A 26,137-nucleotide genomic window follows, 5' to 3' on the forward strand; every position below is an offset into this window, starting at 1 on the left:
GAAGTCGATGTATTGTGCCAGTCTGTTCCAGCCCTTAGTAAACTTATACTGTGCTTTCTGAGAGTATATAAAAAGTCTGAGCCTTTGGGATTATCCACTTTGACTTGTCTCAAAGCAAACTGCCTCATGAATGAATTTTTTTCTAACCTACCCTAGTGGTTATTAAAGCAAGACCATCATCAGAAATATTACTATGGTTTTGCAAGATTAAATTTTAAAAATTTCCTGGTGTACAATATCTAACCCAGGAGTCAGACAGATGGGGCAAAAGGAGCAGCCAGAGGCTGTTCCTGCCCCAGTAGCACCAGGACTGTGGCAATAATATAGGTTTGGGCCTGATTCGGGCCACCACCACAGTCCTTAACCCAGCCACTGGTAGGTGCAGCTTTTAGCCTCTCCCTTTGTGTCAGCTCTTCCAGGTTGGTGCAGGCTCGGTGCGGCTTCCGGACACGTTTGAGGCATGCGCCGTATAAACGCCATGCCTACAATGCAGTCTGAAGATGGCACTTTTGGCCATCTGTTTCGGGCAATTGCAGAGATTCACGTTTTTAAATAATAGTCCTCCTGCCTTGTTGTCAATTTCATTCATATGCAACAAAATGTTTTGTATCCAATGAGATACAACTAACATGAATCAAGAATGATGCTGTTAGCTTTCAAGAAAGACAATGTTTCTGTCATTTGAATTGTCAAGGAAAATTACAAACGCCCATGGCACTGTTACTTCTAATTATTAAGTTTTGTTCAGTGTAAAATAAATAAGAGAAATAATAATTTTGTTTCTGATGCAGTTCAGCTCCAAAGTACTTGATAAGAGAGCTGGATTTACAATCTCAATTTTTGTTTGCTCTTGACACATAATTTAAAACCAAATAAAGGGCACATAATTTAAAACCAAATACAATTTTTTATCACTTTTCACTACTTTACAATGAAGTGCTGAACTAGCCTACCTTTTTCTTTTTACTCTGGGAGAAATCATTCTTTTCTTCAGATGAACAGAGGCTGCCTTCTAAAGCTATATCAACAGGCCTTTTGTACTGAGCTTGGGAATGCAGATAGTTTTGTTTGGTGCTATGTCCTTCACTGTCATCCACATTTTTTTTCATGTCCTTCCTTTTAAGTTGACATGCTTTTCTCCAGTTTTTAATCATCTGATGTATAGCTAGAAGAAGAGGTGATTTTCCCTGTTCAGAACAGACAAACTTCATGTGCTCAATGGTTTTCATGATTTTCACAATGTGTGCCATTTTCCCCAAATCCTTCCTTTCACCTATCATTAATTTGTCAAGAAGTGAAGAAAACTGATTGTAGTTGCATTCTAATTCACGAATAGTACTTCCATAATTTAAACTTATGGTATATGGTATCAGGTTCACACACAAGGAGATGGGAGATTTAGATGTTTTTAGCAGGTTTCTAGTTTCTGTAAGTTCTGCAAGCTCTCTTGTGAGAAGATGAAGTGCATATAGGCAGTTGAAATTCTCTGAAGAGTCATAAATAGCATTTATGTCATTCTGAAGTTCAGAAATGGAGGACTCTATACTTTCTAAAATGTTGTCTTTCTGATAAGCAAAAGACGACATATTTTCTTGGCACCGAAAAAGTTCAGGTGCAAGTGAGGATTCAAAATACAATAAACTCCGAAATCTTGGCTTATCTACTTTTCTTGCTATTACGTTTTTCAGGTAAACAACTGTTTCGTATATCATTGCCATTTCAGTATAAACCTCAACAGCTTCTGGTTTTAAAATGACAGTGCTTATGCCACCACTTTTCATAAATCCCAATACATTTTCTTTTGTGATCAATACACTTACATCCTCTTCCTGTAAAATCTGAAAATACTTTTTCAGCATTTCCATGTGCTCTGTACATATACACATAAGATGCTGTAATCTTTCAATGTTTGCAGACTGTGCTTCATCCAGTATTTCTCCAATGTAAAAACTATCATGTGGCAATATGAGAGAATTTGTAATGCAACAGTTTGCCTTTTGTTGTCCATCTGTCTTTTCATGAATACATAACTGCTGTGCAGATTTCTTTGTAATGTGTTCTATCATATGTTCGTATATTTCATAGAACTTAGATAGGGCAGCTTTGTTGACCATTTGTCCATCTTTTAAATTTCCATTTATGGATTTCACTGTCTCTTCCCAAAGAAGACTTTTAGCTGTATCAAAAAATATATGCTCAAGGCCAAAAAGTGATGTTTTTATGTTAACCTCTTCACAGGTCCTTATAAAATTTACCTTTGTAGCAATAATTTCCATTATAACCCAAAGATGGTCTTCTTTTTCAGCACTCAAATTAATGCCTGGAAAACTTTTATATAAATTTATTAAATGCATTGTATTTTTTCTTGTATCTTCCAAATCCTCCAGAGTATCACCATAGTTAGCTCCACAAACATATGGTACAGAAAGAAAAAAATCAGAGAAATTAGAATTACTTTTTATTGCTGCTTCACATTCTTCTATTTCTCGTCTTGACTTCAAGAAAATATAGTAAGAATTACCTTCCCATCTTGTGTTTTCAAAGACATTTACTAGGTGTCTATGGTAGCTTTGCAGTTCACTAAGAGGACTGTATTTTAATCTGCTCTGAAAAGCAGGGTAGAAATTTGACTGTTGTTGTGAACCTGTCTGCCCACCAAACAACTCAGTACAGAGGGAATTATCATACCAAAGCAAGCTTCGGAAAGTTGGCTTACCTTCTATAAGTCTTTTTTTATTTTCAATGAACTCAGTTGTTTCCATTATAATTTGTAGTTCAACCAAAGATTCTATAGCACAAGGATTTAATTTATGATAAGGTTGTAGGTTTCTTCCAGCACTCTCAAGTATCTCCCTAGAAACCAAAACATGTTCAAAAGAGCAACCTTGCTGTTCCTGAAAGGCTTCGATGAAAACAGGAAGAATATGCTTACAAAATGTAATCTGTTCGTGTAACAAGTGCAAAGATGAGGTTTCATCTGCTTTTCGCAAGATATCTGAAATTTTAATTTTAAAAATACTTGATTTTAATTCAGTTTCTATTTGTGTAGATTTAAAGTGACTACTAAGGTCTGTGTTGTTGTTAGAAGGTTCACTTGAAAAAGTGTTTTTATTTAGTCCAGTCATAGAAGATGTAATATTTTGATTTGTTTTAGCTGACTTAATATCATAATAGGCAGAAGCTGAAGGGGAGATTGCTGTAATTGCTTCAACATCTTGTTCGGAAAAATTTCTTATTAGTAAGCTTGAACTAGGTCTGGTACTACTGTCTGAGGACGTCTGACTGCATGTGGATTCCTTACACAGTGTGACGTGAGTTGCATTTATCACATTTTTTTGGTCTAAATCTGTCTTAATTAATGGCTTCACCAGAATGTCATTTATGACATGTTGCTCTAGATTTGAAAAATCGTCCTCTGTTTTTAAGAAGGCTGTTTCCCTCCCTTCATGCCCCTGTAATGCATAACTAGGAGTTGATAGAGACAAATTATTATCTGCCAAGGATACAGAAAATGGTAGAAAATCGCTGCATGAAGTTTTCTCTGTGTTATTTTCTGGTTGGTTCACGGACTTTGTTGATTTGACAGATTTGGTACATTTCTTGTACTCAGCAGTATACAATTCCTGTCCAGCTTTTTCGCTAAGTTTACTGGAGCAAGAAACCTCTGGTTTAAAAAATATATCTTTACTGTGAGAATCTGCCTCTTGCTTCTGTCCAGTGAAAGATTCCACTATCTTTTCAGAATTCTCCTCTGAAATTTTATTTGATGAATTATTTGATCTTGTATTCAAAGACAATAATCCGGTATCATGCATTTGAGGAGTTAACTGAACCTGAGACACACTGGCATCGTGTTTCTCTTCTGCTGCATGCAAAAATGCTGATGAAACAGAGTATCTCTCGGTGCTAATGCTTGCTGTTATGTTCTCTTTGGCTGGGAGTATTTCCATAACTCCATTTTCACTAGAAAAATCATTTTCAAGCTTCAGAAAATTGGGAGATAACTTAGATGTATCATCTGGTTTAAAAACATCTGCCTCCACAAAAGATTCTAAAGATGTATGAATTGTAGTGGCAAATCTATCAATATCCATCTTCCTATCAGAAATGCCTTCACTTTTTCTTTCCTCTACATGAGAGACAACTAACTCCTTTCCTACAATAGATGAATTCAAATGGTTTGCAGTACTGGGACTTGTACATTTATTATCTTCAGAGGTCAAACTTTGCTTTATATATCCCATAGGTGTAGTTACTTTATCTTTCATAACATTTCTAGATGTGAATTTTACAGAACTGTGCTCATCACTCATAATGTGTTCATTATTAAGAGATGTATTAGTACTGCCAGTATTAAGAGATTCGTCAGAGACTCTTTCAACTTCTGTTATTGTTACATTGCTCACATTGTCACTGCTACAAGGCATATCTGAAAGACAATCAGAAGTTACAAAAGAACCTGAAGGTAATGATCCATTGTTTATGATTTTGTTTATTTTTGATGAATCATTTGATTTTTTCTTTCTAGTCTTTGCTCTCATTTTTAAACACTGAACTGTCCTTTGAGCATGTCTTAAGTGAAATAATGCTCCACCTATTCTTTGAGCTAGATGCTTATTTTTAGATAATAATGCTTCTCTGCTAAGTGTATTCAAAATATTCCTAATGTGCTTTTCGGACTGCACAATTTTATTAAATTGTCTCTTTGACAATGAAGAAAATGTTTCTGATGAACGTTCTTTTTTGGTGTAATGAAGTTTAGAATTTTTCTGACCCTCTCTATATTTTTCCATTGTTCTGTCTCTTGACCATTTAATCCTCTTTTTTTGTCCTGGATATTTAGATACACATTTCTCCATTTCGTTCTTCAATTTTGACTGGAATAAGCCCGTTACTGTAATTTCTAAATCAGGATACACAAATGTATTAAATGAGTCAGTGTCCATTTTTTCCACACCAGAATTTTCCTCATGTAAATATGCTTTTCCATTCTCATCCACAGAGAGGTTTCCTGGAATATCTGTGTTCAAATTGGGCTTTCGAAACAGATTATTCCATTCCATACGCATTTCTAAGTAATGATATTCTTTTGCTTCACCAATCATGCTTTCATGATGACATGACTTCTGTGGTACTGAAAAACATTTCTTATATCCTTCCAATGCATCTTTAATCTCACTAGTAACTTTTAAATCTTGGACATCTTTACATTTAGCCTCTAAAACTTGCTCACGTGTTTCTGGAATACTCTCTCTACAAAAGGTTTTGCTCAACATTTCAGAACCTTCATTCAAAAACCCAGTGCAATCTAAAGTGCTAATACTTTCTTTGCCAGAACTCTCTTTTAATTTGTTTACTACCTGTTCTTTCTTTTCACCTATGGCTGGTTTTATGCTTTCAGATGCTGAATATATGTGTTCAGTCTTTTTATTGTCTTCAGTTGTACTGGATTTTTCAGATTGTGTAACTGCTTGAAGCTTATTTTGTTCAAAATACTCTGTACTCATTTTATCTGAAGATCTTTCACAGATATATTTCTCTTCAGTACAAACTTCTCTCAAAATGTTTTCAGAAAGATTAATTTTTTCAGAAAATCCAGGCTGTAACGCATTATCTTGGATACTGTAAATTTCAGCACTGTGTTCTCCCTCTGATGAAGTCCAATTGTTTACAATACATTTTCTATCAAGATCATCTGAGCAATGTTCAATTATACGTTCATGTTCTTTGTTACCAATTTGAGAATCCTGAAGTATCCCCATATTATTTATGGTTTTAGAAGAGCTGAGTTGTGATGAGAGCAGTTCTGAATGTTTAATTCCTTTCTGTCCTCTGATATTGTCTCCAGTGCTTCTAACTGAACGTTCGTTTTTGCTGTCCTTCAATTTGAAAGAATGATGATTTAGACAGATTTCCAAAGAAGGATTGGTATAAGTGTTCTGAGAAGCCAGAATTTCTTTGTTTATATTACCTAACACCTGTTCACTGTTTAACAGATGTGGTGAAAAATATTTTTCTGAAGTATTTTCGTTCCATGTCATTTCCGTCATATACTGCCCTTGCATAAAAGCGTGCCTGGAATTAGGCAGAAAAAATTCCTCAGGTACATAATAGGGCATGCCAAGAGAAGCACATATTTGCATTTCCAGGTTATATTCCAGTTCCTTCTCACACTGTGAACTCTTATGAAAAGCTCCCTCTCCATTTTGCTCCTCCAGGATTTGTTCCCTTCTGGCTAACCTTGGATCCTTGATAAATCTTGAAGTAGTTACAGTACTTAAGGCACTATCAGAGAAAGCAGGTGTTCCCTGAAGTGTTTGTTCGTTTGTTGCTAAATCCCATCTTGTAGATGAGTTATGTTTTGCTTTTCTGTACTGGTTTTGAATTGGAGACCAATTCCAATTCTGTATTCTTCCAGAAGAAGAAACTTCTGCAGGTGAGCTATTCTCCAAGTCTTCTGCATTGCTCTCTATAGGCTTCCTGAAATGTTCATAGATAAGACTTTTACCTAGCCTTGTTACTCTTGTACAGTTTTCCAGCGGGAGACTTCTTCCTGTGAACAGAAAGGAAGAGATGAAAGCATTATCCATGACAAAATCTATTATGAATAATTGCTACTGTAATACTGTCAGCCAAGTGGCAGTAGTGGTAATATTACCCCAAAGATTGACCAAGTGCCTGAACCATCAAATATTGTTCATCAACATTCCAACATCCAAACAAAGAAAACTTATGGAGACAAGTCTGTATTAGTATGACTAATATTAACAGTTAGTTTAAAAAACAGTAACAAACACAACTCTTGAATACTCTCAACATCCTGCTGAATTTGGATGGAAGATAACTTTACACAGACCTAGGGACAGAGTTCAATAGGCAAAATAAAACAAGAAGGAAGGAAAAGACTCAAAGGCAAGGGCTGTTTTCATACTAGACATTCAGTACAGATGCTTATTTCATTCAGTTTGAACAGCTATACAACACAGTGATCAAACTGTAGTTATCCTATCTTTCCCCATGCTTATTTTTTTAATAAGGGAGAAATTCTGACTGAAAGAAAAAGAATAGAATACAATCTCCCTACGTGTCTATTACCTTAGTATTTCTCATTTGTCTCTTCTAATGGGCATTGGCCCAAAACAGACAGACCAGAAAGTGGGCTTCTGGACACTTTGGGGGTGATGCATGCAGATGATGCACACCCCCAGAGCAGTTGGAAGCCGCTCTGGGGCCACCTGAAGTAGCGGGGGAAATCCGTTCCTTGCTGGTTGCCCTTTTAGGACCACAGCAGTGGCTCGCTTTCGGAGCAGGCCGTCCTGTCACTGTAGTCCCATGCCGATTGGGGGCCGATTGGGATTGGAGAAGCCACAGGCTGCTCCAAACTGCTGGTGTGCTTCACCCCTTGTTCTGGATATAAATAGTTGTTCAATGGCCCAGTTCTGCCAGTTCTTTCAGGGATGCTGGATGCCATCAGCAAAGTGGTTGGTTTCACCTAGTCCAAAATCCCTATAAATTTTATAAAGATATTCATGATTTATTAAATCAAATGCTTTGAAAACATCTAGTTTTGTCAAAGCTAATTTATTCTGTTGTTGTTTAGCATGATGTAATATATTAAATATATTCCTTATTGGTTCCTGAATATACCTCACTTTCACAAATCCATATTGTTCTTCTTTAATTAAAGTAAGTATTCTTCTAATCTATTAGCTAAAATTTTCATAAAAATTTATAATCTTGATTGCTTAATGTGAAAGGATGATAAGATTCAGGGTTGGCTGGATCTTTATTGGGCTTAAGTATTAATATAATCTCAGATAATTTCCATGTTTCTATGATTCCTTTATTATCCAATATTTCATTGTAAATTTTAGTCATACATTCACTCAATTTGTTTTTTAAAGTTTTATAAAATATAAATGTGAATCCATCTGGGCCAGGAGATTTAATCCTTTTTAAATCTTGTATTACTCTTTCTACCTCTTGTTTAGTTATTGGGGAATTTATATAATTTCTCTATATTTCAGTCACAATATCAGACACTGTGTGTTTTCTGGATTAGCAAAGAAGTCCAAGAAAGGTGATGAGATGGAATGCCTCTTGTGACAAAGCCCACTCATGGTGGAGAGTCTTGTCCTGACTGAGAGAGTCTGCTAGGACATTGTTCCTGCCAGCCACATGAACCACTACTGGGTGGATGAAGCGGTAATGACACCACATCCAAAACTGCTGCGCAAGGTGAAGAAGCACAGAGGAGTGAGTCCCACCTTGTTTGTTGACAGTAATGGTATTGTCTGTTACCACCTGGACAACTCTATGATGAAGGTGGTCATCAAAGGCCCGAAAAGCCTTGATGACAGCCAGAAGCTCTAGAGCACTGATGTGCATCTCCAGAAGTTTTTGTAGTGGGCTCTCTAACCCGTCATGTATACGTCTGTGGTGACCATCCTGGAGGGTTCTGGAGATTGAGGGAGTGTCAGTCTCTTGGACTAACTGTCGTTGAGATAGTTGAAAAAAGAAACTATTCTTGCAGCGGGAGGAACTTGAGGCGCTCCAGGTAAGTTACAGCCATAATAGATGCCATGAGGTCTAGAAGACGTTGGATGTCTCTCGCTGTGGGATAGTCCATGCAGAGAACAGATCGAAGGTGGGCCCAGAGGGCTTCTGCCCTTCTGGTTGGTAAGTAGTCCCAAGCTATAATAGAGTCCAGAGATGTTCCTATGTACTGTATCACCCTGACCAGTTCCAAGATAGACTCGGAGGGATTCACTGTAAGACCCAAGTTGGTGAGAAGAGAGAGTAGTGTGGACGTCTCGGAACAACTGTGTGCAGGAGTATGACGCCAGCAGCCAATTGTCCAAAAAGGAAAAAATCTTGATCCCTTGAATGTGCAGATGGGAGATCTCCACTGTCATGCACTTCATAAACACCCGAGGGGCTGTAGAAAGGCTGAAGGGAAGGACGGTATATTGAAAGAGATCTCCATATACTGCAAAACACACAAATTTACAGTGCTGAGGCTGTATGGCAATGTGAAAGTAAGCATCTTTCAGGTCAATTGATGCGAACCAATCCCCACGATGAAGGAAGGAAAGGATGGATTGAAGGGTCACCATCTTGAACTTGGGTGGTAGCACAATCAACCAAGTGCCTAGCAGCGTGAATTTGTTGGTTCACCAAAAACAGGGCCTCAGTATAGAAATCTAGGGCAGCTGCCTTCTGTTTCTCACACAAGAATGGAATAAAAGCTGCCATTTTATCCCATAGGAATTTTTGATTGTCACCCATGCAAGCCTGCATTTTACCAACTTTGGCAGACAGTGCAGCTAAAGAATAAAAGTAATGCCCAAAGATGTCAAGGTGTCTACTTTCCTGGTCAACTGGGGCAGAGTGTACCTTACCTGAAGACCTAGATGTAGATTCAACCACCAGTGAATTTGGAGTAGGATGGGTAAAGATGTAAAGTCCAGCTGAACCTTATAAAGGTCTTACAGGCAGTACCGAAGACGTTTCGTCCAAGAGAGATTCATGACATCAGACAGTGAAGCCAAAAAGGGCCGGACCACTGGTGGAACTGCAGTGAAACAATTTGAAAGACAGGATCCCTTGCCAGTTTAGGAGGAGCCTTGCAGACCTATGGCTTGGGCCATTCTCCGGACAACATCAAAGAAGAGCTGCACATCCTCATAAGGTGATTGAGGTATGGTATCTTCAACTTCCTCTTGAGATGACGCGATGACAGGGGTAGGCAAGCCTGGTGACAACTCGGTGTCGTATGCTAACTCTTCGGTCGACTGCGGAGGAATGGCAGGAGTAGAAAGCTTAGGGGCCTGCACGGTGGTATAAGCAGGCGCAGCTTGAGGTAGCAATGTTGTCAACTGAATCAAAATCACTGCAGGAATCGGAGTTGGGTTTGATGTCGACGATGGAATATATAAAATATAAATCGGGTGATCCTTCGCTAAGAAAATTCCTGACAATTCCTGAGAGAATGGCTCAAAATGGGTTGAAAACAATAAGAAAGGGAGAAGAATGGATCCTGAAGGGGGATACTCATCTTGCCAAATCCTACAATGATATTCTCTGCTCACTGCTGCTTCTAGATTCTGCTCAATTCTCTCTCACACTGATATCTATTAGTATGAGCCAACTTCTAGCAGCAGCGTGTCAGCAACACTAGAGAGGTCCAGTCTATAAGCAGGGGATCAAGAACTGAATAATAGCAAGAACAGACAAGAGCAGACAGTAGGCACAGACTCTGTTAGTAAAAAGAGATGGGAGAAACAACTGACTAAGCAGGAGAGTGGGCTGAAAGGAGTTATAGAAAACAAGTACAAGCAGAGAGTGGGCTGTAAAGCACAGACTTAAGGAAACTATGCGTCATACAAAATATGAATTTGAACTCAGTGGCCAGACACAAAATACTGTTCCAGACAACTATCACATAAAATGCAGGGATAGCAGGAGACAGGTGAAATAATGATAATATTAAGGTAAGAGCATGGGATGTTCATTCATAAATGTAGCTTACCCACATATTTAGGCAACCTTTTAGGTCTACAATTCAAAGATGGTACAGGAGAGCCAGCCCACGTCTTCTGATTAACATATTTAACTTTTATGACACAGTACGGCAGGCACTGCCTAGGCTTTTTCATAGGCACTAAAAGCTCATCATATTCATATATGTATACCTACAAATGTAAAAACATTACAAGAATGTTAGTAGCTGAATTAATTGAGATTTACATTTATGCACAGACCACAGAAAATATTTGATTTTCAAGTTTTAACCAAATTTCAGGGGAAAATGACTTGCAAAACACCCACTTTTAAATGAAATCTCCCTCTCCATTTATATAACCATACAAAACTAGGGACTTGAACAGACAGGCCAAAATAAAGCTGCTTTGGGTCACTTTGGAGGTATGCTGTTTAAATGATGCATGTGTCCTAAGAGGCCGGAAGCCACGCCAATGTCATGCTCCAGTCCTAAGGACTGGACCACAGCTTTGGCATAGCTTCTGGTCTCTTAAGATGTGTGTGTCATTTAAACAGCATACCTCCAAAGTGATCCGAAGCAGCTTTATTTTGGCCTGTCTGTTCGAGCCCTAAGTCCAAAATCAAATACCATTGAAATGTTTTTGCGGAAACATTCAATGCATTGATTATTGCATTGATCTACAATTTGTCCTCTGTATCCAGACTTGTCACCTGCAGATTCAAGCACCCGCAATAAGACAGAGGCAAGCCCGCAATATGATAGAGGCAGTGGAGGAGGAAGAGGTGGAAGGAAGAGGAGAAGGAAGAGTAAGCGGCAGCAGAGGAGGCGGGAGGAAGAGGAGAAAGAAGAGAAGAAGCGGAAGAGGCAGGAAGAGGATGAAAAGTAAGCTGTGGTGGAGGCAGGAGGAAGAGGAGGAAAAAGAGCAAGGAAGAGGCAGGAGGAGGAGGGAGAGGCAGGAGGAGGAATAGGAATTGGAGGTAGTGGAGGCGGCGGCAGCTGCCTGATTGTCTGCTGCTGGTGAGAGCCATGGAGGGAGGGAGGAAGGAACATTGAGTCCCATTATCCGCAATGATGATGCAGCCACATGGCTGCACTGCCACTGAGGACAATGCAGACTTGAGTATCCACAGATTTTGGTATCTGGTGTGTGTGTGTATGTGTGTTCTGGAACAGATCCCCCATGGATACCAAGAGCTGACTGTATTAATATCTAATTGTAAGCTCCCTGAACTTTGGAACAATATAGCTATAAATGTGCATGCTGGGAGGGAGTGCTGGCAATGAATAAATAATTATAATGCAGAATTAAGTTGCCTGTTCAAAACACTAAGGCCAGGATACAATTAACCCTCACCTTTATCTATACCCACTGCACCACATAGCATTTCTCTCCTACAACCCAGTATTTATTGGCAATCTTCCCAGAAGTAGAAAGAAAGAGAGCTGCGTTCACAATATAGCACTTTTTGGAATTCACAACTTAGTCCCAAACAGTTTTCAAAAATTAAAGAATTGTTACTACTGCTTGTATGAATTTTAAAGTAAATCATTACTAAAAACACGAAGAAGCCATTCTAAAATATATACAAATTAGAAAGTAATCAGACTCCATGCCATAACTATTGTCACTGAAATACTGATATATACATCTCATCATCCCTGTGAAGAGACCATCAGATCACAAGAATGATAGAGGATTGTGATGTTTTGCAAATATGAAGTCCATATGAACCACAATCTTACATACACCGTGCCTGTTGACAAAATCAGTATACCTTGCCATTGGGGGTAATATTTTCAGCTCTCAAGTCTCCTGTTTCTTTTCCAACCTTATCCCTTAATTTGCAATTCACTTTCTGGTTAAAACTGGATTTTGAAAATGCTGATATAAATATAAGCAGCATATATCCTTAAAAAACAATCGTAAGCTTTTTACAAACCATGCAGATATGGTTTGTTTTTGAACATATATGCAACATACTGTTTCACTAAACAACAAAGTGTACTACAAGAAAGAATCCACACCATATGTCAAGGCTACTAATGTGTATGTATATATGTTATGTATACAATCAAGCACATATATTATACTCATGTATGATATGCATGATAACATGTACGTTATCCAAAATGCTTGGGACTGGAAGTGTTTTGAATTTTTTTTTTTTTTTTTTTTTTGATTTCAGAATATTTGCATATACAGCCGCCCCTCCAAGTCTGCGGACTTGAAATGCACGGACTTGAAAATCCATGGAGGGGGGACCGCCATTAACCTAAATGGGGCGCGCCCTCACAGTGCACATCTCACATGCATGCGCCCATTCAAACCTATGGGGCTTGAATATGCGTGAGATTTGGAACTCGCGGGGGGGGGGGGGGGTCGGGTCCAGAACAGATCCCCTGCAAGTTCCAAGGGGCAACTGTACATAATGAGATATCTTGCAGGTAAGACCAAATTTCTAAACATTAAATTTGTTTCTGTTTTGTATACACCTTATATACTTAGCCTGAAAGTAATTTTATAAATACTATTTTAAATATTTTGTGCATGAAACAAAGTTTGTGTACGCTGAACTGTTAGAAAGCAAAAGTGTCACAATCACACCCACCTTTGTGGACAATTTTGGAGGATTTCAGAATTCCACATATGGGAGACCCAACCACTATATGCATGATGTATATGTATGTATGATGTATCTCTGAGAACATGTATGTATATCACATACGTGATAGAGCAACAGCATAAAGATGAAACATGATTTAAGGTAGATTATCTATTTTATATTAAGAGGAGCATCTTTCTGAAGGACAACAATAAAAATAAAGAAAAATCCACAGGAGAGTGAGGCACTATAAAGATAAATTGTTTGTATTCTGTCTCTAGGGAGCCTGTCGCCACGGACAAACTGCTGTGACATCATCAGATGTTTATGAACATTCTACATTCTGGACAATAGGTGTTTTGAATTCTGATAAATAATGTTGCTTCCGTAACAAAAGTATGTCAGGCATTTGAAAAAGAAGCAGCTATGACAGGCAGGTAGGAGTACTAAGGACTGAGAGACTGAGTCTTAGAATGTGGGGTCGGTGCTAGCTGGATCCTTTTCAATTCCTTTCTGATGCTAGGTAGAATTGTGCCTTAGAATTTAGAATTATGCTCCTTTTTCTAGGTACTGCTCTCCCAAAAAACTTTTTCTAGCACTTGGAAGTCAGAAAAAGCTGTTGCTCAACAACTTTTACTGAACTTAAGCTCTCTACTGACCAGCATAAAGAGCCGGCATAGGAGCAGAATGAGAGTGTGGCGACCACCCACTGGCCGCCCCAACTCTGCCCCTATGCCACACTAGATGGCGGACAGCATCATGCCACACCTTCAGCGCAGCGTTTACATGTGCTGCACCGAAGAAGCGGAGAACAGCTGCCGCCACAGCTTGGGTGTCCTTTCTGTTGTGCAAAAAGGAGCTGTTTTTTGTGAAAAAGGCCACGGAAAGACCAGATCTAGGGCGCGGCATGTAGTTGCCACGGCCCCAATCCGGTGAGGAAAGGAGGGGCTGCAGGCCGCTCCAAAATGGCAGTCTTTTGAGCCCCTTAGTCACCATTCATTCTGAGAAAACATTCCTGTAAAAGGCTACATAGACAATAAGTTCCTGCCACTTCGTTCTAATTGCATACAGATTTTTTTTTAAATCAATCGGATCTTTGATTTGTAAACTGATTATCCGACTGAATAAGAGAACGGAGCCAGCAATTTCAAATCTCCATTTTATTTTTCTCAATTGTTTTGGTGCCTTCTTTCTTCCCATGGGCCCTTTCATGTTACACATTCATAGTGCTACGATTCTACTTTAACTGCCTTAGCTACATCCCTATGGTTTGGTCAGAATTCTAAACACTCCTCCCTAAATTACAAACTCTCCTGTGTTGTCCTCAATAGTTATATATAGACTATAGACTGGAAACAAAGAAACCCCAAAAAGATTGGTTGTGAAAGGAAGCAGCTGCGGAGAAGACAGAAAGACACAGAGATTTCTTTGAGGGAGGCTGGGGGGGTGGGCACAAGGGGAGCTTCTGCCTTCAAGCATCTTTTATCATGCCCCTCACAAACAGATGACAGCTGGAGTGGACTTTGTCAGGGAAGTGGTACCTATAGAGAACAGGCAGTTTTAGGCTAGGCTAGCAACAGCCAATCAGAAGTCAGCTGGCATCAGCTAATAGAATGCTGGCTGGGAGGAGATGAAAATTCCATTAGTGGCAGTTGGAAAGGCAGTTAGGGTCTTGCTGAGTCCAGAGAGGGGCTGGTTACTGAGGGTCCCAGGGAGGAACCGGGTTGAAGCCCAGAAGGGTTAGAGATGAAAATTCCGTTAGTGACAGTTGGAAAGGCAGTTAGGGTCTTGCTGAGTCCAGAGAGGGGCTGGTTACTGAGGGTCCCAGGGAGGAACCGGGTTGAAGCCCAGAAGGGTTAGAGATGAAAATTCCGTTAGTGACAGTTGGAAAGGCAGTTAGGGTCTTGTTGATGACTCAGGAACTGAACATGTTCGAGAAAAAGATTAAGACTTAGTCCCTGAGACAAAATTGCTGAGGTAATTGTAGGGGACCAGAGAAGAAAGGAGAAAAAGCCATTCCATCTATAAAAGCACACTTAGGAAAATAACTTGGAAAAGTAATTTCTGAGGTAAAAGTTTGGTGTAAAGTAGGAAATCACTAAGTTGCTGTTAAGAACCAAGTGTCGCCTTAACACACAGCTGAGGCACAAATAGTAAGAGTTCTTCCTGAGGTAAAAGTTTTGGGTGTTTGTAGGGAAATACTATAAAGTTGCCTCCTAAGAAAGTCAAACCTCCAAGGGTACCAGAGATGGTGGAGGAATTTAGAGGAACAAAGAGGAAGGGGGATGAGATGTACAGTGTGTTCAATTAGGATGTCGGTGGACTACCTACTGAAGAGTTGGATAGATGGCTCTGACTCCATCTGGCCTGGGAGCGAGTGAAAAGACAGGCCCAACACCGTCGGACCTATCCTTAAGAAGAAGAGCACTCCCTGCCGTCAATCTGCCTTGGTCCAGGCCTCAGAGGGAAAGAAGAACTGCTGGACCTGATCCCTTTCATCACCACCATTCCCTTCTCCTTTTGTGTTGTGTCTTTTTAGATTGTAAACCTGAGGGCATGGAACCATCTAATCAAAAATAATAATTGTAAGCAGCTCTTATAGACTTTAGGGCTGAAGGGTGGGGTATAAATACCACAATAATGAAAAATATGTAAAAAGGTAAAGATAATATTGTGGTCAACAGTTTGTCAAGACAGCCAGATGGGTAAGATGAGAGAAGAATGTGTGTGTATATATATAAATATATATGTGTATAGCATTGGTATAAAGTAAGTATTAAGAATGTATTGTCTATTCGGCCCAATGTTATATAATGTTATGCACAGTGTTGCTATAGAAAGGTAACTATAACATTCGGTAACTGATTTTAAAAAATAGTTTTCATTGACACACATCACCTGAAAAGAAGCTTATGTGTCAATGAACTTTTTAAGGGGGAAGGTATGCAGAGAATTAGGCTAGGCTAGCAACAGCCAATCAGAAGTCAGCTGGCGTCAGCCAATAGAATGCTGGCTGGGAGGAGATGAAAATTCCGTTAGTGACAGTTGGAAAGGCAGTTAGGGTCTTGCTGAGTCCAGAGAGGGACAGGTTATTGGGGGTCCCAGGGAGGGTAAAGTCCAGAAATGAGGGAAATATCATGTAGGAAAATATCATGTGGGAGATGTAATTAGCCTGAGAGGAAAAGAAAGCCGGGAGAAGGACTGTCCCTGAGAACAGTAACACTGATACTCTGAAGAGAGTTGTATAAGGAAACTGACATTAAAACTAAGAAAGCAAACTTACCAACTGAAACAAGTCGCACACGCGCACGAAACGACAACTGCTTTATTGACACATATTTCAATATCTTTTTTTTTTTGGAACATCTGTTTAATAAAGTTTTGATATTATTTTAGCAAAAGCTTGTCTGCAGTTTGAATCTACATCCATGTTACCAATATAAAGCCCTTTTAAACAAGGCTTTTAAAAGGGCCTGTGTCAACCTGGGAACGCCGGTGGGGTAAAAGGCCCAGGGTGCTGTCATCCAAAAAAAATATAGTGGTTACCAGAGAAGTGTGCGCTACAGTAGCATCGTTTAAATTTCAGAGAAACTTACAGGTTTATGGAGAACAAAGTAATCTCTGCTTCTTGTCCTTAATAATGTGGGAAAAGTAAGCTCCTATTGGCTGAAAAGAAATGTGGTCTACTATATTCTTGCTGGCTAGAAATAATGTTTGGTTAGTAAATTTCAAACATAATTTATGGACCCTTCTACTAACAACAACTACATGACAGAAGTCTTTGTGGCCTTTCCTTCAGCCTTAGAATCACCAAAGCCCACCCTGCTACCTTTTATAAAAATCTGTTTCTGGGATCCTTCCCAGTTATATCAAGTCAAATATGGAGTGCTCCTCCCAGATATATAGCGAGCCCTTGGAATCCATTAGTGTTTGGTTCTACGGCACACATATATCCGTGGATAGCAAAATTAATGAATACTTATATACAATGGTGTAGTTAAATGGTGTCCCTTATATAAAATGGCAAAATGAAGGTTTGTTTTTGGATTTTTTTTTGGCAGGGGAGGGGGGTATTTTCAAGTTATGGATGGTTGAATTCCTACATGCAGAATCCATGGCCAACCACAGTTGTTGTCATCATGTTCAAATCAATATAGTTACTAACCACCAATACTGATGTCTTCTTGGTGCCAGACATGACTGTTTTGTTTCCCCAGGCATTCCATCATATTTTACTACAGTATAGAGAATACATGTTCTTTAGTTTTGCTGCAGCTTCTGTTTTCATTATTTTTCAATTGTACTCTCTTTCGAAAGTGCTATTTACTATAAATTGACAAATAAACTTGTTTTTGAGAAGAGCATACATAGGTCTGAAACAGACAGGCCAAAAGGAGCAGCTTCTGGTCGATTTGGGGGCATGGCGTGCAGATGACAGACACACACAACTGGAGCAGCCGGAAACCACTCTGAGGGCACCAAAGGTGGCCCAAAGCTGCTGGCAAAAGGTGTGGCGGAAATATGCGCCTTGCCTGGTTGTGACCGGGGTGGCCCATTTTAAGAGCAGGCCATGTGGTCACTGCGGTCCTCAGGTCACTCTTTCATGCCCATTTGCATCGCCCCAAACTTACTTGTTTTGACTTAACGCTGGTTGCTCTCTGGATCCACCATGGGGTAGTACGTTTGCTATTCAGTTGTGATGGGATTTGACATATCAGAAATAATTTAACGTTAGTCTACAGGCAGTAGCTGGTGGGCTGAAGTACACAGAGAATCAGCTGGCTACTGATAATAGCTGGTGGAGATTCTGTGAGTTTCAGACTGAAAAGTAACTTTTCCAAGAAACAAGGAAAATGAAATATATTATATTTTAATAGGTTATCTCTAACACAATTAAGGTTGCTTACCAAAGAATTAATGGCCTGATCCTCCAATGATTCTTTAAGTGAAGGATGAACCGTGGACACATGGCAATCAAAATTTGGTGTTGGATCCAAAACAACTTTCTTTGTGCCTTTAGGAGGTTGAACCCTTTTCACTTTTCCTAAAAGAACCTGTTTACATGGGGAGGAAAACAAAACAAAACAACACTGCGTATAACTTTGTATTTAAAAATTAGCAGTCTAGTCTAGTAAAACCAACAGACAACTTTCTCTCATATGAACCTGTCGTGACTTATGACCAATCTCAGAAGCAGCTATATACCTGGAGAGTCTAGATTTGTAATAATTAGAAAAAAACATTTTCAATAGTAGCAGCTAGACTTTGGAATTCCTTCCTAATAGGCAAGATCAGTGACTTTCATATTTAGTTTTATGGCCCTCCCAAAAAGTGTTCTTTCAGGCTTTTAATGTCATATAACATTTCACCTTCTATTTTACTGCCAGTTTTAAATATATGTTTTAGGCAAAATTTAAATATTTAATAATAGAATGTAGTTAGGATTATTTTCCATTCCCAAAATAACATTTTAATGAACTGAATATAGGTACAAAATTTCTTACCAGTAAACAATGGGGTCTGATTATTCCTGGTTATGGCATCCTATACCAAGAATGCTTTCAAGAAAATCTGTCCCAGCTGCAAAGACAGCTGTACCAAAGAAATATCCTATGTCACTGCAATCTCGCAGACTGTTACTTAAGTGTAAGCCCACTGTATTCACTGGGATATATCAGGACTTCCAGAGAACACTGTAATGTCTGAGTCTTTCTCTTCAAATAGGTTTTGAAAATTTTTTGTCTTGAAAATACAGTGGGATTTCGGTATCTGAAGACTTGCTATCAGCAGATTTGAGCACCCAATGTTGTCCCCAATGGCGGCGTGTGCACATGCTGCGCTGCTATTAGGGACAACTAAAGTCCTCCCTCCCTCCCTCCCTCTCCTTCACCCTCTGAGAACTCTGCCCCGGGCTTGGTTTAGGGCTTGGTTCGGAGGTAGAGGCTGGAGCCCTGTTGGCCAGAGGAAGCTGGAGCCAGGACTTGGGTTTCAGAGCCTGGAGGTTCTGTCCTGGATTTTGAGACCCAAACCCCAACTCCATCTCTCTCTGGCTGATGTGGCTCCTGCTTCCGCCTCTGAACCACCCCTGAAACCAAGCTCGGGGCAGAAGCGTCAGAGTGTGAGGGAGGGAGCAGAGAGGAAGGAAGGAAGGAAGGAAGGAAGGAAGGAAGGAAGGAGGGAGGGAGAGAGGGAGGGAGGGAGGACTTCAGTCCAGTAGTCCCTAAGGGCAACATGGCCATGTGGATGTACCATTGGAGACAACAGGACTTGAGCATCCACAGATTTTGGTATCTGTGGATTGGGGTGGGTCTGGAATGGATCCCCCACAGAAACTGAGGGCCAACTGTATAACTGCTCTGCTGTGCACTGATACTGCTGTTCATCATTTCAACAATACAATACATTTTGATTAAAATAATTTTATTTATTCATTTATTTAAATTATATCCTGTCCTTCTCCTTCTCTATGGCCCTGCAGCAGTTGGCAACCTTTGCTGCAGTATGAAAGTGACGTATGAAGGTAATGATAGAGAAAAAAGAAAGATGGATGGATCTGATCCTAACTAACAGGAATGACCTGGTTCATGGGGTGCAAATGGTGGGATGCTTAAGTGGGAGTGACCATGTTCTCCTGGAATTTGTTATACAGTGGAAAGGAGAAGCCAGTCAGACACAGACGTTAGGAAAGCTGATTTCAGTAAACTTAGGGAAATACTGGGGTTGATCCTGTGGTCAGAAATACTAAAAGAGAAGGGAGTTCAAGACGGATGGGAGTTTCTCAAAAGGGAGATACTAAAAGCACAATTTCAAACAGTTACAATCAGGAGGAAAAACGGGAGATGGCTTAAGAAACCAGGATGGATGACTAAAGAACTTTCAATGGAGCTAAGTTTTAAACGGAACTTGTATAAGAAATGGAAAAGGGAAGAAATCAACAAAGAGGAATTCAAACAAATAGCGAGCATGTGTAGGGGTAAAGTCAGAAAAGCCAAAGCACAGAATGAGCTCAGGCTTGCTAGAGAGGTTAGGAACAATAAAAAGGGCTTTTGGGAGTATGTTTGCAGCGAAAAGAAGAAGGAGAAAATGATAGGACCATTATGTGGAGAAGATGGTGCAATGCTAACAGGGGACAGAGAAAAGGCAGAATTGCTCAGCACCTTCCATTGCCTCAGTTTTCTCACAAAAGGCAAAGGGTACTAACCTGAAGATAATGGAGCAGAGGACACAAAAGGAAAAATGCAGCACAGAATAAATAAAGAGATAGTACAGGAATACCTTGTTAATCTAAATGAATGTAAGTCTCTGGGACCAGATGAACTACATCCAAGGGTATTAAAAGAGGTGGTAAGTGTAATCTCACAGCCATTGGCAATAATCTTTGAGAACTCAGAAAACAGGAGAAACCTCAGCAGACTGGAAGAGGGCGAATGCTGTCCCCATCTTCAAAAAGGGGGGGAAAAGAGAATCCTAGCATTTTTTGTCCAGTTAGTCTGACATCAAAACCAAGAATTAATCTTGAGCAGATCACTAACCAGACAGTCTGTGCCCATTAGAAGGGAATGTCATAATCACAAAAAGTCAACATGTGTTTCTGTAAAACAGGTCATGTCAGACAAATCTGGTCTCTTTTTTTAAATAAAAATTACCAGCTTAGTAGATGAAGGGAATGCTGTGGTTATTGCATGTCTTGATTTCAGTAAGGCCTCTGACAAGGTCCCCCATGACATTCTTGCAAACAAGCTAATAAAATGTGGGTTAGACAATGCAACTGTTAAATGGATTTGTAATTGTTTGACCTGCCAAACCCAAAGGGTGCTCAGCAATGGCTTCTCTTCATCCTGGAAAGAAGCGACCAGTGGGCTGCCACAGGGTTCTGTTCTCGTCCCAGTGCTATTCAGTATCTTTATCAATGACTTAGATGAAAGAATAGGGGGCATGCTTATCAAATTTGCAATGACACCAAATTAGGAGGAACAGCTAATACCTCAGAGGACAGGATCAAAATTCAAAATTATCTGAATAGATTAGAAAGCTGGGCCAAAGCTAACAAAATGAATTTCAATAAAGAAAAATGTAATGTATCGCGCTTAGAGCAAAAAAATGAAATGCATAGATATAGGATGGGGGACACCTGACTGAATGAAACTATGTGTGAAAGGGATCTAGAAGTCCTAGTAGACCACAAGTTGAATATGAGTCAACAGTGTGAAGCTGCAGCTAAAAAGGCCAATCCAAATCTAGGCTGCATCAACAGACATATAATGTCTAGATCAAGGGAAGTAATAGTACCACTGTATTCTGCCTTAGTCAGGCCTCACCTGTGTCCAGTTATGGGCACCACAATTCAAAAAGGATGTTGAGAAACTGGAGCGTATCCAAAAGAGGGCGACTAAAATGGTGAAGGGTCTGAAAACCATACCCTACGAGGAGAGACTTAGGGAACTGGGTATGTTTAGCCTGGAGAAAAGAAGGTTAAGAGGTGATATGACAGGCCTGTTTAAATATTTGAAGGGATGTCATACTGAAGATGGAGCAAGCTTGTTTTCTGCTGTTTCAGAGAATAGGTCCCAGAACAATGGATGCAAGCTACAGGAAAAGAGATTTATTAGGAGAATCTTCCTGACAGTAAGGGCTGTTCAACAGTGGAACAAACTCCCTCGGAGTGTGGTGGAGTCTCCTTCTTTGAAGGTCTTTAAACAGAGGCTGGACAGCCATCTGTCACGGATGCTTTGATTGTGAATTTCTGCATGGCAGGGGGGTTGGACTGGATGGCCCTTGTGGTCTCGTCCAATTCTATGATTCTATGAAAGCCACCCCATTTCTTCTTGTTTTTTTAATTTTTTTATTTCCTAAATAGACTACTGTATAATTGTCTGAGTTAAAGTGACTCAGTTCTGTCCTTTTAACTCACACACTCCTATTATTGCAATATCCGTGTGTTCCATTTCCTTCTTTGCTATCTCTAGTTTTCCCTGGCTCATGCTTCTCATGTTCCATGTTCCAATTACATGTGTAGTGTTGGTTCTAACTATGCTTGATTTATTGGACACGATTTCTGTCTGGCCTCCTCCTCTCTAGTTGTTGGTTTTTGAGGGTTTTCTTGGTGAAATGATCTTGAAAGGAGGGACACTTTTTGCCTTTAAAATACTTACATTTTATTTTTGTAGTGTAAACTAGTTCCTCCTTCCACAGTATTGAAACCTTTGGATCAATGAACCCTGCTACAATCATATAAAACTTATCTAGCACCCCCAATTTCCTTACATTTCACTTACCCTGAAAATGATGATATTTTCTAAAGGAGTTGAGTGGCTAGATGCATAGTTCAGAGCAATATCGACATATCTGAATAAATACACTCCAAGTTGTGGATTTCCAAGTTCATTCATGATTTTGAGTTGTTTCTTGGAATGACCAATATGCAGTCCACTTCGACAAATTTTGGAAACTTCGTCATTAGAAGCCACTAAAAAACTAGAGATTTCTTTGTCTTGTTTGCCCTCCTCCCGCAATTTTGTCCTAACAATGAAAAAGACATAATGCTTATATCCAAATAATGCCATATATATTACATAAACCACAGCAATAATTATTTCATTCTAAATCCTTTAGTCTTAAACAGTTTTATAATATTTATTAATACATTTTTTCTATAGTCATGTGCAAGAAAAATATAACTATCTGGGCCTTATATTAGATACCTCAATATGTAACTTGACTGCAATGGTACAAGCCATTGTAGGTCAAAAGATATATGCTCCTAGATGCTGTCACATCCCAGCCCACAGACCTCTCAAACAGTGTCTTGGTTCACACATTGCTAAGAAATGGTTTGGCATTACATGAGCAATCCTCTAGGCTTACATAATCCATCTCCCCCTCTGCACTCATTTTTGTTGTTGTCAACCACCAAGTCAATTTCAACTTATGGCAACCCTATGAATGAGAGACCTCCAAATCACCCTATCAACAACCCTGCTCAAATCCTGCAGGCTCAGGACTGCAACAGTTCCTAGGTTGAGTCTATCCATCTTTAATGGGATCTTCCTATGCTTGTTTTGAGTTCCTAGAACTGAGGAGATCTGAGTTCAAGCTCCAACTCTTCCACAGAGCTCATGAGACGGATTTGGGCAAGTCACTATCGGTTTTCTCTCTACTTCATAGTAGACATCATGTTCTTTCTTGTAAGAAGTGTATGATACAAATTTTATAAAACCTAATGAATAAATTGGATTGTCATGTAAAAATAATTTACCTCTTTGCTGCAAAGTTTTCCTCTAGAAGTTTGTTTTGGACCATTTTTATTGTCTCAATTTTCCATAAATCCTCAAAATTATATTCTTTGTTGAAACAGCTTTGAATCAGACATTGTTTAATATCATAGCAGTCCCTGTCATTGGCAGAGCAGTCTGTCAGAAAATCTAAATGAAGAAAGAAAGAGAGAAATAGAAATATAATATGATCTAGAGTACAGCCCACTACTAGTAACTGCAGTTTCACTTACCCATGTCTGGGGTAAAAAAAAAGTCTCTGTAGACATTTGCAGGATCTTCACAATGACTCTGTCTCTTCCAGAAGCAGACTACAGTGGTGCTGGAGGACCTGCAAATGCCTAGAGAGACCATCTCTTTAAGCATCTGGAGGTTGTCTAGCACAGTGATTCTCAAACTTTGGTCTTCCAGTTGTTTTGGACATCAGCTCCCAGAAACCCTAGCCAGCTTGGCCATCAGTTAGGAATTCTGGGAGCCAAAGTCCAAAATATCTGGAGGACCAAAGTTTGGAAACCATTGCTCTAATATGACTCTATGGTCAACCTCTGCCAGAAATCTTCACTGTTAAGAGCAGTTTCATTTATCTGTGCTAATCATGGCAATGGATCCCCTGCAAATACAGGGGCTGTACTATAATAGTCAAGGCAAACAAAAGGATTAGGCAGGAGGAATGACTCTAACGAGGTCCTTAAAACAACAATCTTATAGAAATTAGGACTTCTTAGATAGTAATTAATCACCAGTTGCAACAGTATCTTTGTTGCACTGTAAATTAATATCTACCACAAAGCCTATAACACTGTTGTACTGAGTGGGTATAACAGAGTGGAATATTCAACTGCCTGGAAAATAACCATTTCAAGGTTGGCTTCTCTTAGGGAATGAAAAATTGTCAACTGGGTGAGATTAGAATGTCACTGGGGACTTGGAAGGGCTTCTTAGATACTAAGAAAAAAATATATGCACAGCGTGCACCATACACAGGAGTGCTATGTATGGCTTTAACCTTACACAGAAGGTTAAGCCGTCATAAACAAATTGGCACGCATGCCCATGGGGCATCGGGCCTGAAGAGGAAGAGCCCTCCCCTTCCTCCTTCCAACTGCCATCTTCTGGTCTTAGAGCGAGTGAAAGGACAGTCCCAATGCCATCGGGTCTGAAGAGGAAGCGCCCTCCCCTCCCTCCTTCCAACTGTCATCTTCTGGCCTTAGAGGGAGCAAAAGGACAGGCCCAATGCCATCGGGCCTGAAGAGGAAGAGCCCACCCCTCCCTTCTTCCAACTGTCATCTTCTGGCCTTAGAAGGAGCGAAAGGACAGGCCCAACACCATCAGGCTTGAAGAGGAAGAGCCCTTCCCTCCCTCCTTCCAACTGTCATCTTCTGGCCTGGGAGAGAGTGAAAGGACAGACCCAATGCCATCAGGCCCACCCTCGATTAAGGAAAAGAGCCCTCCCTCCAGTCCATCTGCTTTGGTCCAGGCTTCAGAGGGAGAGAAGAATGTTGGACCTAATCCCCCCCCCTCACCATTCCCTTCTCCTTTTGTATCGTGTCTTTTAGATTGTAAGCCCGAGGGCAGGGAACTGTCTATTATCCCCTCTGTTGTAAGCCGCCTGGATTCCCAGTGATTGGGCGGCATATAAATAAATCCTATTATTATTGTTGTTGTTGTTGTTGTTGTGCACACACAGCATTGAACACAGGGACTCCCCCCCCCCCCCCACTGAAACAAATCAGGAATGAGTTTATGCATTTTTCCCCATATGTGGGATGGAGGGGTCTGGAATGGATCCCTGAGTATAGGGAGGGCTCACTGTACGTCAATTTATGGTATACAAATGGGAAACATGGGATGGAAGGGTAGAAGGCACTGAATTTTCACTGAAAATTACAGAAGTATAATGAGCAAAACCAATGGCACTACCCTTCTGTGTTGGTGGGAATGATGCTCTATGAGGCAATAGGCCATGCTGACAGCAGCAGTGCTGTTGGTAGGGTCTCTCAGGTCAATCTTTTCCTGAGGAGCCAGACTAAATGTGAGATTGTATTTACAGTGAAGCTTCGTTCAGGGATGGCATGAAAGATGACTGATATGACTGATTGGGTTCTTCCCACGTGGCCAACAGGTCTGCAGGAGTCAACTTTTTCTTCTTGTGAAGTATGCCCATTGAACTCCTGGTCATAGAGATGTTAGTGAATGTTATAAGGAATGATAATAGTTTAGAATGAATAGGACTTAATCCCCCCCCCCACACACAAAATTAGTTTATTTGCCGATGATACATTATTAACTATTAAAGATATATTGGCTAGACTGGGGAAAATAAAAGAAAATTTAAAGATACAGTATTTGGCGAATTCACAGGGTTGCAGATTAATTGGAATAAATCAGAAATGATGATATTTAATTATACAAAAGAAGAGGAATGAATTTATAAAACAAAAAAGCTTAGAGATAAGATTAAAAAATAGTATAAATATTTAGGAATAAATATAATGAAAGATTTAAAAGAAATGGGAGGTAAGAATTTGGTAGTATTAAGGAAAAAAGCAGAGAAAAAAATTGGCAGAATACAAGAAAATCCAACTATCTTGGTTTGGAAGAATAATAATAAATAATAATAAATAAAATATTTATTTATAGCCCACCTTTCCGTAGATCAAGGCAGGTTACAACAATAACAGTTACAGAGTAAAAACCCAATACACAGTAACAGCAATTATACATTAAAATCACAATAGCAATATCCAACTAGCATAAGA

General features: G+C 39.8%; 1 protein-coding gene across 1 annotated transcript in view; it reads right to left on the reverse strand.

Moving 5' to 3' along the window:
- TEX15 (testis expressed 15, meiosis and synapsis associated) overlaps window positions 1-26,137 on the reverse strand; it is a 48,688-nt gene that overhangs the window by 5,151 nt on the left and 17,400 nt on the right. The window contains exons 3-7 of the mRNA XM_089488809.1: window positions 23,363-23,528; window positions 22,383-22,626; window positions 18,015-18,161; window positions 10,532-10,694; window positions 954-6,553 (exon numbers count right to left, since the gene is read on the reverse strand). Of these exons, the coding sequence (XP_089344935.1) occupies window positions 954-6,553; window positions 10,532-10,694; window positions 18,015-18,161; window positions 22,383-22,626; window positions 23,363-23,528 (6,320 nt within the window). The remainder of the gene's footprint in view (window positions 1-953; window positions 6,554-10,531; window positions 10,695-18,014; window positions 18,162-22,382; window positions 22,627-23,362; window positions 23,529-26,137) is intronic.

The sequence above is a fragment of the Sceloporus occidentalis genome, unplaced genomic scaffold (assembly GCF_023333645.1).
Source record: "Sceloporus occidentalis isolate IW3139 unplaced genomic scaffold, rSceOcc1.0.p SCAF_1, whole genome shotgun sequence".
NCBI lineage: Eukaryota > Metazoa > Chordata > Lepidosauria > Squamata > Phrynosomatidae > Sceloporus > Sceloporus occidentalis.